A 15,000-nucleotide genomic window follows, 5' to 3' on the forward strand; every position below is an offset into this window, starting at 1 on the left:
AAAAATTTGCATACCAGCAAGATTCATTCCATTCCATAATTTTGCGCAAACAAGTTTCCTTAATTCACTTTGTGAACATACCTGCAAAACAAACAAAGAAAGGTATCCCCCTTTACGTAAGCATACGCTTCTTGGATTTTCCTCGAAGCCCTCAAACAACCATTGAACCAGTCGAACGCTTCATGACTTTCGTGAGTTGTGCCGTGATTGTGTTGTCAGAGCTGTCACGCAAGAGATAAGGACAAAGCACACAGACCATTATGACTGCATGCGGTTCTATTCTGAGTTTGTTGGGGGAATTTGTGGCCCAAGTTCTGACAATCCAGCAAACGTTCAATGCGTAATAGCAAAATTTGATAAGGACATCAAGGCACACATGAGAAGTTATAAAGTGTTGGATTCTTCTCTGGATACAGAGGCTGGGCTTTTGCTCGCACGTGCGGGTGAGCTTTAAATTAAATCACTTAAATTAGATTGAGCAGAAAATCTCTTTGTGAAATCTACCTAGTACAGACTTAATGTCAAAACCCGGCCACAAGAAATGGACCCTAAAAACACTGTTGCCACAGTGCCGCCGCAGTCGTGTTGTTGGATATACCTCGTTCGTTAATCCATGAGGTAAGCACCGCGGCACTGCGGCACTAGCCACTCTACTCAGCTCAATTTAACTGTAAGTCGACTAAGGCACTGCAGCACCAGCCATTCTACTGAATTCACTCTATCTGACGCAAACTGCGCGAAAACCACTTTCGTTCAGTTCGGCACTGCGGCTAGCATCGCGAACGTAAATGCTCCTTTGTGGACGGGTATTCAGCAATCGCTCCAATTGCGAAAATTGAGTAAGCAAGATATGCAAGACCATGTAATCATGTATTGTTGTACGAGACTGCGAGCACTCACTTTTCCAGTTGTCCCTGAAGCGAGTACATTGATCAGTGCAGCCGGATTGTATCACTGCCCGTGAAACTAACGGTTATTATTTTCTTATTAATTGCTTTTAAAAGGTGTTTTTGAGATAGATGATATAATTTTTGGGTACGACGATATGCCCACGGCATTGTGGTCGATTTGGAATCCGATTGAGATGTAATAAGAAAAATTGCGCCTGCCCACATGAATGGGCATCACACATGGCAGTGAAAGGGGAGCGCGGATTAACCTTTGCTCAGTTTTAAAAACTTGACTTGCGCTTGACTTGCTGTTCTAGCGAAATTTAACTTTTTATAACCGAAGTTGTAGCATAGTGGCGAAGTTACCATGAAAACAAGATAGCCACTGAAAAACACGCTATATTTTATCGTTAAAAGCGATTATCTCAAAAACGAACTCGGTGACTCCCATTTTTATTGCTGGAGAGTAATTGGCACGCTAAGACAAAACTCATTGCAAAGTTTAAAAAAATTCTTTGCATTTCTTCACAATTGGGAAAATTGGGAAATTTTAATGTGGTTCTGAATCTGCTCCAGATTTTTTTTTTAACTTTGCAAAGAGTCTCATTAGCCTGCTAATCGCTTTTCAGCAATAAAAAATGGGGGACACTTTAGTTTGTTTTTGAGATACTAAGTGCTTTAACACAAAATATAGGGCGTTTTTAGATGGTTCTTCTGTTGCCATGGTAATTTATTACGTCACAGTAACATGCGCATCTTGTTTAACGACTATCGGCAGGGTTTCATGTGGTACCATAACATTGCCGTTAAGTGAAACAGCGTTATAGAGTTAGTCCGTCTAATGAGACATTCCCTCAAAAATGGTTGAAGCTGGTTTGAGCCACCTTGACACGCACGCGCTAGTTTCTGGATAGTTTATACATCAGTGTTTTCGACACATACAACGGAATTAGCATGCTTCTGGTCAATGTAATTCTCTAAAACCCGCAGACCACCACACCGTGTATGTCTTGTAGGTTGGAAAGGATTTCTTGTTCGTTAAAGTTCAGAGAGAGAGCGAAATTTATTCATAATCTAGGTGCAAGTTTCATTCAGAAAATGTGATTAAAATATTTTTTCAAGAAAAACAAAAGAATTGCGCAAGGTGGCTGTACGGCTGTGAGGGTGCATATATTTCTTATTTTACTTATTTTTATTACTATGATATTTATGTAATAATATTTTATAAATTATACATAATACTAGTATAAAATTATATACTATAATAAAGTTTCTATATAACGCCCACTCTCATTGTTTAAAAAGTGTGCTTTATGAGAGTACAAAGCACGGAACAAACGAAAGCTCACGCCATCATCCGCAGAAATGGCAGATAAATTTCCGAATTTTTCCTTGGGTATTATTGAAGAGTTTGTTTTCCAGTTGTCATATCGGAAAACGTGCAGGTTTTCATGGGCAACAATTCGGCCGGTTTTCACTGAACATAATTATTTAGATCCTCTTTTTCGCTGTTTTTTACGGACTGAAACATAGAGGCACTTGTTTTTCCTGAATAAGTCCGGCCGGGTGACTGAATCAGTTGGAAGGCTCTCTGGGTATAAATCGGCGTCTCAGTTACCGTGACTAACTGTACGAAATCAGTCAACTGATTCACTTTAGTAGGGAACGAGAGCAACAAGGTGAAAAAGAAATTTATGTTAATAAGGTTTATAGAACAATGCTCTCAGCAAATAGGACAAGCCGGCAATGGACACCTTTTCATTTCTCTGCTCTCGAGTTAGAAGATCCAACTGAATCAGCCAGTTACCATTAATTTACAACTGAACCAGTTATTGACATGAATAGCGCCGGATAATAGCGGAAGACCATCCCTACGATTTTCCTCGCACTCGCAGTAACCTTTGCTGTTCTCCGGGTCAACTGAATAAGTTGGGTTGTGTGACTGAATCAGATGGAAGGCTCTCTGGGTAATCAAGCTTTTCGCATACGAAATCAGTCAACTAAACAAATCCACGAGACTTATGGTATATGGACCTATATGCAAAGAGATATATATGCATCACTGTTCATATGCTTCTGGAACTAAGGCGGACAACATCAGTGAATAAGCAAAGGAAGACAATCCGTCACGCCAATTTAAACGACACCAACACAAGCGCAAATGTCATGGGCACGTGTCTACAATGTAATTCAATTCACAATCACAATAATTGAATTTACCAGAGAATGATTCGAAGCTTTTTTTCTCCTTGTTCTTTTATTTTTCCTTTCTAGTTCCCCGCTAAAGCAAGGCTTCCAAGGCAAATAATTATTTACAGAATGTAAAAAAAATTTGACTAAGACACGGCAAGAAAAGCAGTCGATGTTTCTTATTACAAAGGTTCTAAGGGGCATGCAATTCATCGCAAGAGCTCGTACATTAAGGGCTTAATAAGTGCATGTTTGATTGGGATCAAATCCAGATCTGCCTGCAAGTGCCAACATTCATCCACAACGGGCGAAGTAAGTACATGTAATTGCTGTTTTTCCTTTAATTATCCGTGCGCGTGTGTAAAAATTATAAGTAATGCGGATTTCTCAAAAAATAGCATGCCTTGACTGCGTTTTGGCTGGTAAGGAACAATTCCGTATTGCAAGTCATTTTTGCTACCATAAATTCAACGGTGATTTAGCGGTCAGTATGAAAATTGTCTGCTTGAAGGTCACTAACAGTTTCAATATTGACGGTGAGTCAAAGATTGTTTTATGTTCATAGAGAAATTAAAGAATAAATAATGTGTGAAAAAATTGGCACGAACACACGGTTCTCCCTAGTTTTCAGCACAACTGGTAAGGGACCTTTTCAAACCGGTAAAGCATTTCGTTAATGTTGGACGTTCTGCGACGCATAAGCGACTTCTGAGCATTTGCAGGCGGTAATAAGTGCTCTTACAAGCGGTAAATTTTACCGGTTACTGCCTAATAAGGAGACCCCTGGAACGTGGTTGCTTTTCAATGGCTCGGACATAACTGCTTCAGTTGCGGTTTGCTTTGAGCCAGACAACTTGTCATCACAAGAATTACGATTGGCGGAGAGGGTGTGAAACAGTCGACTGATTCAGTACTGTCAAGCCACCACTTGATGTTTGATTCCTATTGGTTAAAACTGTACTGAATCAAACATTCCAGTTTGGTTTTAGCCGGTGTTAAGGGTTAATCCGCAATCCCCTTTCAATGCCATGTGTGATGCCCACTCATGTGGGCTGGCGCAATTCTTGTTATTACCTCTCCAAATCGGATCACGATGCCGTGGGCAAATCATTGTACCCAAATCTTAAACCTGATTCAATAGGCAGTGGGAAGCCAATGAAGTTCGTACAGAGCTAGTATAGTAAATGGTTAGAACCCAAATGAAAACGAACAGCATACCTAACACTCCATTGGTAGTACGGTGTCTAAGTGGCTACTCACATGTACGCATTGCGTACCTACTTTTTTAAACAACGCCGAGAAATACGAAAACAATAGTTTCAATGCCCTGATTACAGGATGCTAAACTGGTACAGCAAGATTAATTGAGCATTGAGGGAATACCCATACAAAGCCAAATTTTCGAAAGAAAATGCCTTTCTTCATCAGGGTTTTCAAAGGAATGATTTTGGCTTATGGAGAAAGAGAGGGAAAGGCATAATTTGAATGGCCGGATTATGCATATCTAGTATAAAAACAGCCAATTCTGTCCTGATGAGCAGACTTTCTCAATGGAAATGTATGAGCAGTTCAATTAGCTCATTCAAAGCCCATGGATCAAAATACATGGAGTAACCAAGTATCCAGAGAAAAAAAATTGTGACGAAAAAACAAGCAATTCCGCCATTGGATAGATTTAGACATGAAATAAAAAATTATGAGTTTAACGTCAATTTCAGAAAATTGAATATTACACTCTTAATGGCATCCCCTCCTGTTTTTTTGGTGTCAGCTACATACCGGCAGCAAATTTCCTGCCAGGGAAGCATATCTTAGGAACTTTTAATTAGCTTTCGATAAGAAAGATGAAATGGGATGCCATCGCTTTTCTATAGGCTGTTTTCCCCTCATTTACGTAATAGAATTTCTACTTTTAATGTTCCGTGATTATTATTGTACAAAACGCTTTTAGTCTGTTAAATGCCCAAGTATTTATTCTGTAACAAATGTCTCCATTAGCCGAAGTCATTCCTTGGGAAACCCTGATGAGGAAAGGCATGTTTCTTTCGAAATACTGGCTTAAGATAGTTATTCCTTCACTGTTCAATTAATCTTGCTGTGCCAGTTTAGGATCCTGTACTCAGAGCATTAAACCTATTTTGTTTTCGTGAATTTATCTTCCAGGTGCACCCCAGATTTTCTGAGAAAAACTTCCTGGTTTTGATAATCAACAATGGTGGATAAAAAGTTTGACCTTTCGAAGCAACATATGCAAGAACTTAGCGTTGCAGGAAAGGAGGGAGACAGACAAGGCAAGGGTTTGGCTTATTTCAATCTTGGTAGATACTATCAGGGCACAGCTAACTTTAATCAGGCCATAAAAAATTACACAGAAGCATTAGCCGTTTTTAAGGAAGTGGGTTTCAGGGCCGGAGAAGGAGCAGCCTATGGCCATCTCGGCAACGCTTATCACAGTCTTGGTAATTTCAAGCAAGCCATAGAGTACCACCATCAATGTCTTAGTATTGCAAAAGAGGTAGGGGACAGGGCCGGAGAAGGAAGAGCTTATGGCAATCTCGGCAACGCTTATCGAAGTCTTGGTAATTTCAAGCAAGCCATAGAGTACCACCATCAAGATCTTAGTATTGCAAAAGAGGTAGGGGACAGGGCCGGAGAAGGAAGAGCTTATTGCAATCTCGGCAACGCTTATGACAGTCTTGGTAATTTCAAGCAAGCCATAGAGTACCACCATCAAGATCTTAGTATTGCAAAGGAGGTAGGGGACAGGGCCGGAGAAGGAGCGGCCTATGGAAATCTCGGCAACGCTTATCAAAGTCTTGGTAATTTCAAGCAAGCCATAGAGTACCACCATCAAGATCTTAGTATTGCAAAAGAGGTAGGGGACAGGGCTGGAGAAGGAGCGGCCTATGGAAATCTCGGCAACGCTTATCAAAGTCTTGGTAATTTCAAGCAAGCCATAGAGTACCACCATCAACATCTTAGTATTGCAAAAGAGGTAGGGGACAGGGCCGGAGAAGGAAGAGCTTATTGCAATCTCGGCAACGCTTATGACAGTCTTGGTAATTTCAAGCAAGCCATAGAGTACCACCATCAACATCTTAGTATTGCAAAAGAGGTAGGGGACAGGGCCGGAGAAGGAAAAGCTTATTGCAATCTCGGCAACGCTTATCGAAGTCTTGGTAATTTCAAGCAAGCCATAGAGTACCACCATCAAGATCTTAGTATTGCAAAAGAGGTAGGGGACAGGGCCGGAGAAGGAGCGGCCTATGGAAATCTCGGCAACGCTTATCAAAGTCTTGGTAATTTCAAGCAAGCCATAGAGTACCACCATCAACATCTTAGTATTGCAAAAGAGGTAGGAAACAGGGCCGGAGAAGGAAAAGCTTATTGCAGTCTCGGCAACGCTTATCGAAGTCTTGGTAATTTCAAGCAAGCCATAGAGTACCACCATCAACATCTTAGTATTGCAAAGGAGGTAGGGGACAGGGCCGGAGAAGGAGCGGCCTATGGAAGTCTCGGCAACGCTTATCAAAGTCTTGGTAATTTCAAGCAAGCCATAGAGTACCACCATCAAGCTCTTAGTATTGCAAAAGAGGTAGGGGACAGGGCCGGAGAAGGAAGAGCTTATGGCAATCTCGGCAACGCTTATGACAGTCTTGGTAATTTCAAGCAAGCCATAGAGTACCACCATCAAGATCTTAGTATTGCAAAAGAGGTAGGGGACAGGGCCGGAGAAGGAAGAGCTTATTGCAATCTCGGCAACGCTTATAAAAGTCTTGGTAATTTCAAGCAAGCCATAGAGTACCACCATCAAGCTCTTAGTATTGCAAAAGAGGTAGGGGACAGGGCCGGAGAAGGAGCGGCCTATGGAAATCTCGGCAACGCTTATCAAAGTCTTGGTAATTTCAAGCAAGCCATAGAGTACCACCATCAACATCTTAGTATTGCAAAGGAGGTAGGGGACAGGGCCGGAGAAGGAGCGGCCTATGGAAATCTCGGCAACGCTTATGACAGTCTTGGTAATTTCAAGCAAGCCATAGAGTACCACCATCAAGATCTTAGTATTGCAAAAGAGGTAGGGGACAGGGCCGGAGAAGGAGCGGCCTATGGAAATCTCGGCAACGCTTATCAAAGTCTTGGTAATTTCAAGCAAGCCATAGAGTACCACCATCAACATCTTAGTATTGCAAAAGAGGTAGGGGACAGGGCCGGAGAAGGAAGAGCTTATTGCAATCTCGGCAACGCTTATGACAGTCTTGGTAATTTCAAGCAAGCCATAGAGTACCACCATCAACATCTTAGTATTGCAAAAGAGGTAGGGGACAGGGCCGGAGAAGGAAAAGCTTATTGCAATCTCGGCAATGCTTATCGAAGTCTTGGTAACTTCAAGCAAGCCATAGAGTACCACCATCAACATCTTAGTATTGCAAAAGAGTTAGGGGACAGGGCCGGAGAAGGAGCGGCCTATGGCAATCTCGGCAACGCTTATTACAGTCTTGGTAATTTCAAGCAAGCCATAGAGTACCACCATCAACATCTTAGTATTGCAAAAGAGGTAGGGGACAGGGCCGGAGAAGGAAGAGCTTATTGCAATCTTGGCAACGCTTATGACAGTCTTGGTAACTTCAAGCACGCCATAGAGTACCACCATCAACATCTTAGTATTGCAAAAGAGGTAGGGGACAGGGCCGGAGAAGGAAGAGCTTATTGCAATCTTGGCAACGCTTATGACAGTCTTGGTAATTTCAAGCAAGCCATAGAGTACCACCATCAAGATCTTAGTATTGCAAAAGAGGTAGGGGACAGGGCCGGAGAAGGAAGAGCTTATTGCAATCTCGGCAACGCTTATCAAAGTCTTGGTAATTTCAAGCAAGCCATAGAGTACCACCATCAAGATCTTAGTATTGCAAAAGAGGTAGGGGACAGGGCCGGAGAAGGAGCGGCCTATGGAAATCTCGGCAACGCTTATCAAAGTCTTGGTAATTTCAAGCAAGCCATAGAGTACCACCATCAAGATCTTAGTATTGCAAAAGAGGTAGGGGACAGGGCCGGAGAAGGAAAAGCTTATTGCAATCTCGGCAACGCTTATCAAAGTCTTGGTAATTTCAAGCAAGCCATAGAGTACCACCATCAAGATCTTAGTATTGCAAAAGAGGTAGGGGACAGGGCCGGAGAAGGAGCGGCCTATGGAAATCTCGGCAACGCTTATCAAAGTCTTGGTAATTTCAAGCAAGCCATAGAGTACCACCATCAACATCTTAGTATTGCAAAAGAGGTAGGGGACAGGGCCGGAGAAGGAGCGGCCTATGGAAATCTCGGCAACGCTTATCAAAGTCTTGGTAATTTCAAGCAAGCCATAGAGTACCACCATCAAGATCTTAGTATTGCAAAAGAGGTAGGGGACAGGGCCGGAGAAGGAGCGGCCTATGGAAATCTCGGCAACGCTTATCAAAGTCTTGGTAATTTCAAGCAAGCCATAGAGTACCACCATCAACATCTTAGTATTGCAAAAGAGGTAGGGGACAGGGCCGGAGAAGGAGCGGCCTATGGAAATCTCGGCAACGCTTATCAAAGTCTTGGTAATTTCAAGCAAGCCATAGAGTACCACCATCAACATCTTAGTATTGCAAAAGAGGTAGGGGACAGGGCCGGAGAAGGAAAAGCTTATTGCAATCTCGGCAACGCTTATGACAGTCTTGGTAATTTCAAGCAAGCCATAGAGTACCACTATCAAGATCTTAGTATTTGCCAGGAAACAGAGGACCCAATAGGGCTGGCAATCGCATGTTATCATATTGGTCATGTTCATGAATTTTTTGGTTCCTTGAGCAAAGCTCTTAATTACTATCGTCTAAGCGTTTATTATATTGATGAAGTTAGGCGTCTTCTTCAGTCAGAGGATGCATGGAAAATAAGCTTTCGTGACACAAAGGGGTTTGCGTACACTGCTCTGTGGACAGCACTCTTGAAGAATGGAGAGGTTGATGAAGCTTTGTATGCTGCTGAGCAAGGACGAGCACAGGCTTTGGCAGACATTTTAAAGATGCAATACAGCGTTGATGAGAAACCTATGATGAAGGTAACTATCTCTTTGGTTATGAAAGATCTACCTTCACAAACTGTTTTCACAGCACTTGAAGGGAACACGATCAGCTTCTGGTTGCTAAGAGATGATATCGGGATAAATTTTAGACAAAAGAAAATCGAAAATGGAACTGCCAAGTCTCTGATGAAAAGTGCTTTAGAACAGATCAATGCAGGGGCCGTTCTGCGATGCGAGAATCGTTCACTTGAAAGACAAGGCAGCGACTTCTCGAGCAGTGGGGAAGGTGTTGAAGAAACCTTTCAGTCTTTGAGCTTCTCTGTGCACTCTTTGCAACCCTTGTATGATGTCTTAGTCAGTCCTATAGCAGACTTGATCCAGGGTGATGACTTAGTGTTTGTTCCTGATGGACACTTTTGCCTGGCTCCTTTTTTTGCAATGAGTGACTCTGTCAGGATCCGTGTGATTCCCTCGCTGACTGCTTTAAAATTGATCACTATGGCACCTGACAACTTCCAAAGTAAGAATGAAGCGCTGCTTGTAGGCGATCCGTGCTTGAGCCAAGTCACTTACGGAACTGGTGAACCCATGTATGGACAGTTGCCGTGTGCGAAAAAAGAGGTGGATATAATTGGAGAACTTCTGCAGACCGTGCCTCTTACAGGAAAAAATGCAATCAAAGCTGAGGTGCTGAGAAGAATGAAGTCAGTTGCCTTAATCCACATTGCTGCACATGGGGATGACGGATCTGGAGAAATTGCTTTGGCCCCAAATCCCGAACGCACATCCAAGATCCCCGAAGAGGAAGATTACATGTTATCGTTGAGTGATGTTCAAGCAGTTCACCTTCAGGCAAGACTGGTTGTGCTTAGTTGCTGTCATAGTGGCCAGGGAGAGGTAAAATCTGAGGGTATTGTGGGAATAGCCAGGGCTTTCCTGTGTGCTGGTGCCCGGTCTGTACTGGTGTCACTCTGGGCAATCGACGACGAGGCGACCTTCTTGTTCATGAAGAGTTTCTACCAACACTTGGCAGATAGAAAAAGTGCAAGTACAGCTCTTCACCATGCTATGAAATCCCTTCAGGAGACAAAGAATTATTCGGCCATAAAATACTGGGCGCCATTTGTGCTAATCGGCGATGATGTCACCTTTGAGTTTGGGCAGCTCGAACACGAAAAGAATGGTAAGTGCCATTTAAATATAACTTTAATGACTGAATCGCTGTACTTTGTACATGTTTTTAACCAGGAAGTTGTCGAAAGAAGCAGGTACGTTCTTCACAAAGAAATGGCTTTAAAAACGGTTGCCAGAGTGGATATTTTTACTGGAACTGCTTTGGCTAATACCTAAATTAAATATTGTCTGCATTCACCGAGTCAGCTACTTCAGCTTCCTGCAGATAGCTAGCTGTTTGAGCCCGTGTTATGATGGAGTGACTGTGAAACTGATCGGTGATTGTCGATTGCTTATGTCAAGTGAAGTGAGTTATTGAGGTCTTCAAGTCTACATGTCAAGGTAACAGTGAATAGGAATTGTTGCTATTAACTCTAGCACAAACAGTTAAATGAATGGATTAAGATAATCGTTATATTATTTACTTGTCAATCAGAACGAAATTCGTTATTTGCATTTTATCCACTACTTGTTTCTTTCTTCCTTGTTTTTCTTTTTCAGAAACGATGTCCAAAACGTGAGAAACTTACTTGGACTGCGATACGTCGATATGTTATTTTCCTTTCTTCGATTATATGAGTTATTGAAAACAATTCAATCATTGATACCTTAGTAGCTGTCAGACACAAGATATCATGCCAATTATAGTTAAAGTACCATGAGATTTCACTAGTATTAAGATACTGTTCAAGTCCTTACATTTGTGCCTTGTTTTGTAAGCATCTGTTCCAGGATTAGTTAATCACTTGATAGAAATCAGGGGTTTGTTTCCATAACTGAGGATCTAGCCGTCTTGTTATTTTGGCCCTTGAAAATAACTCCAAGCTTTTTTATACCAACTTTCCATTTACAATAGCATTAAGCGACAGTCTCGGGGAATGTGTATTTTCTGTGTTTCTGTAAGGTTGGCCAAAGCTAAATAAGCAAATTAATTGTTTCGGGAGGCAAATGTCTATAAGCTAAAAAACAACCTAGGAAAGTATAAATGTTTGGAAATTACAAAAATTTTAATGTAGCGTTCACATTTAAATGAGACGGAACAAAACAAAACGCTTTATTCCTAAAGGGTTTGAATCGGGCACAACATTGAGCCAATTTGTTTATTGTTTATTTTCCGACAAAACGTGGTTCAAAAACAGACACTTTTCTGACGTTGATGAGGACTAGGACAATATGGGTAAATCTAACTCTTAGGTGATGGACTCTTGCTAGGGCCTGGAACCAAACAAATGGAAAGTTCTTTACTTTAAAGTTGTGCATGTTGATTTTGTGATATTTTCTCACAGAGGGACTGAACCGATGCAAAATAATTCAATGAAATGGGCGATTTCTTAAAACTTGTAGAAGGTAAAAGGGTGTGTTGGGTAAAAGTTGCCTGATCTCTTAATTAATTGTGTGCATTTTAAACCCCCGGGGAGGTGGGACTTTGCCCATGCATATGCTTGTGGAAATTTTTGGAATTTTAAAAATGGCATGACTACCCGAGTCACGTCATTTCATACCATTTCGCACCATTGCAAACGTTGGTCAGTAACTCTTGAGTTGACAAAGGTATTAAAAGGGAAGCATTCCATCCTTTCTCCATGTTAAAACTGAGGGCAGGATGGGCACCCATCTCCTAAACTGAGCACCCCAAATCGCGAGTAAGGTCTAAGGTCTACTTCTCCACTACCATAGTCACGTCGACCACGGCTGAACGTGCAAACAGATTTAATCCGAGCTAAAGTCTTTGTCGAGCTCTCCTCCACTTATGCAAATTTGGAGTATTTTGTACCTGCTATGAACGGTCATCACTTCTTTCCATCCCTCAAACTGACATTTCCCTTTTTATTCAACTTGTACGACGTACAGTGTCTTCAAATTTACTTCAACGAAAGTCGAAATTTTTAGAGTATTGACATAATAGTGCCTAGCAAAACAATTGAAGGTTAACCTTCTTCAACGGGGTTTTTAGACCTAAATACTGTAGATCAGTACGGCATAGCTTAGAAACGCTATTTCTTGTTGAACTAAAGCTGGCATTCTGCTTGTTTTCATTGTTTTTAGAGCGGTAAGCTTGTCAATATTAACCTGGCATAATGCGTCGTGTAATTGTTACGAAATGTCCATGTCAGTTTCAGGGATGGAAATTAGTGTTGACCGTTATGAACTCGCATGTTCATTTCCAACTCCTTGATAATGACGTGATGAGGTCGCTGAAACGTCGGAAGTTTAGCTTTTTTTTTTAGGGTATTACACGGTGGCGAGAAGATATGAATCTCAGGAGTGAGTAAAGCGAACGAGTGAGATATTGTTCTTGCCACGAGAACATAACATTCATATCTTCGAGCCAACGTGTAATGTTCTTTTTATTATATGGAGACTAAATAATATTTCCGATTTTATCCATGCTTTTATTCTAAACAACAAACGCGACACGAGAAACCAATTCAACAAAAGCAAAAGGCGGAAATCGTGACGTCATTGAAAGACACGACACTCACAAAGGTGAAATACGTACAATACGCTACTCGGGTCGCGGATGAAGTGGCGTATGGAATTTACGAGTGGTTTAGTTCCCAGTAAAACACTCTCCATATAATAAATGTCCGTATTTCACTGTAATTTAACATTTATGTTTCCTGATTTCTTTTTAGAGGATTTAACAATCATGTAATTAGTTTTCTTAATATTTATAGAGGGCTTGTTTAGATCGCACCATTCTTTAATTTTAGCCAGCTCTCTGTTATTTAGTTTTTCAAGATCTCGAATAGGTGATGAAACAAAGACATTAGTGTCATCAGCAAAAATCCTAAAGTCCAGTTTATCAGAGCAGTAGAAATGTTGTTTATATAAAGTGAAAATAAAAGAGGACCAAGGGAACTACCCTGTGGTACATCACATTTCATTGTTTGTTTGTTTTTGCCATTTGGCCAAAAATCGCGATTTTCAACACTTGGAAAAATCGTTATTTCTCGTGTTTTTTTAATAGCACAAATCTATGATAGTTAAGCTTTCCATCCATAAAAATTAGGCTATAAGGTGACTTGTATTTCCCAGTTTTTTGGCCTTGCGAAGTTTGCCCAAAAATGATTTGACGATAGGTCTATCCCGATTGGGCTGGCAAACTGGAAAATGGTGCTTCAAAAATGGCAAAGAAGTGCTTAAATAATGCTCGACTTTTGAAAAAGGTGCTCGAAAGTTACTGATTTTCATCGGTATGCCTATTTTTAAAAAAAAAAAAAAAAAAGAATTGCCCTTTCGTTAAGTTGTTTATAAATGTTCAGAGAACTAAAACATTTATGTCTTTTGAGCAAAGTGGTGTTCAAGGTTTCGTACGCGCCTTTGTACATGTGCTATACAAATACGTAAGAAAATCCTGCAATCTTAATACAGATTGAAACTGTTCGATAGTGACTTAAGTTTCTTTTGCGATACATCTTAAACACGGCTGAGTCTTTGCCATGAGTCTTAAACGCCCATTGTCTCCTGTAGACCAACGCCTTCATTCTGCTCGACACCCAGGGCTTATCTGAGGAGCAAACTTTGACCATCTGAGTGGGCATAAGGGTATCAATCGCTTTGTTGTAGAATGCCTCAGTTTTATCCTTCGCAGTTGGCAGATTCAGAACAGGCTCCCAGCTAAAGTTTGTTAACCATCGCCCAAGTGCACATAGGCTACTCTGACAAAACAATAACAAAACAATAGAGTCGCAAGTTTATACGTACAAGGAAGGGTTACGTTTTTGCAAAAGTTGGCCGTGAAGCACTTATATTTCAACAGACGTAACTAGTAGAGGGTAGTGTGAAGTGCTAGTTTTCTACTCATATAAACCATGTGAGCGTTAGCCTTACTAATAAAATTGGCCCTGTTACGTATAAGGTAAAGGTAAAGTCACTTTATTTAACAGTCAGTAGTTCCTTCAGTTACGAATTCAAACTGGTATCAATGGAAGCCAACGGTGCGCCTTTTACCCCCTCCCTCTGTCAGTGCTCCGTTTTACGGATATTTAAAGCTATAGCTACACCGATCAGAGGAAAGTAGAAACAGACGTTGAAGTCATCGAAAGCCGCGCACTAGCCATCTGAGTGACGACTGCTCCTCCTCCTACTCTTCTTCCTATAGAAATGCGCCAGAGGACTGGACAATGTAGAAATACACGTGGAATACCTCAACATTGTGTGGATTTCCTGTGTAACAGGCCCATACGAGGACAGAGAAAAACTCTGACCGGGGGTGACATTGGCATCTTTAATTCTCACGACCTGCTCCCGTCTAACCTTGTAGCTCAGTCGGTAGAGCAGCGGTGATCTAACCCGAAAGTCGTAAGTTCAATTCTCGATCCTGATCAGAGTTGTTCTCTGTCATTGTGTGGACCCAATTCCATTAGTAGGGCTAATGCTCACATGGTCTATATGGGTAGAAAACAAGCACTTCACATTACCTTCTAATAGTTAAGTCTGTCACGTTTATATGGCCGAGTTCTAATACTTTGTGGAAACTGTAAATCAAACGTTATTATACCAGGGAAATACCGGGAGCAAATCCTTTCGGAGTCGAGTGAAGAAGCAGTGAATAGGCCGAGTTCAATATATCAATATTAAGGCGTGGCTACGAGGCCTTATGGTCAAATTTCACGGCTCGGTTCTGTTTTCTTTGTCTCACAAGTCTCAAGGAGGAGTTCTAAACAAAACAATCTTGGAATTTAACCGTAAAGCCTCGTA

The 15,000-nt window shown here is 41.4% G+C and overlaps 1 protein-coding gene across 4 annotated transcripts in view; it reads left to right on the forward strand.

Moving 5' to 3' along the window:
- LOC138022177 (tetratricopeptide repeat protein 28-like) overlaps positions 1–14,080 on the forward strand; it is a 23,279-nt gene extending 9,199 nt beyond the window's left edge. For 2 of the 4 annotated variants that reach the window (XM_068869207.1, XM_068869208.1), the window contains 2 exons: positions 5,244–10,306; positions 10,798–14,080. In XM_068869207.1, the coding sequence (XP_068725308.1) occupies positions 5,293–10,306; positions 10,798–10,817 (5,034 nt within the window). In that variant the 5' untranslated portion in view covers positions 5,244–5,292 and the 3' untranslated portion in view covers positions 10,818–14,080. The other 2 variants (XR_011126533.1, XM_068869209.1) reach the window with 2 other exon arrangements.
- Positions 14,081–15,000: the final 920 nt, after the last annotated feature.

Source organism: Montipora capricornis, chromosome 10 (genome assembly GCF_036669925.1).
Source record: "Montipora capricornis isolate CH-2021 chromosome 10, ASM3666992v2, whole genome shotgun sequence".
In the NCBI taxonomy this organism is placed as follows: Eukaryota; Metazoa; Cnidaria; class Anthozoa; order Scleractinia; family Acroporidae; genus Montipora; species Montipora capricornis.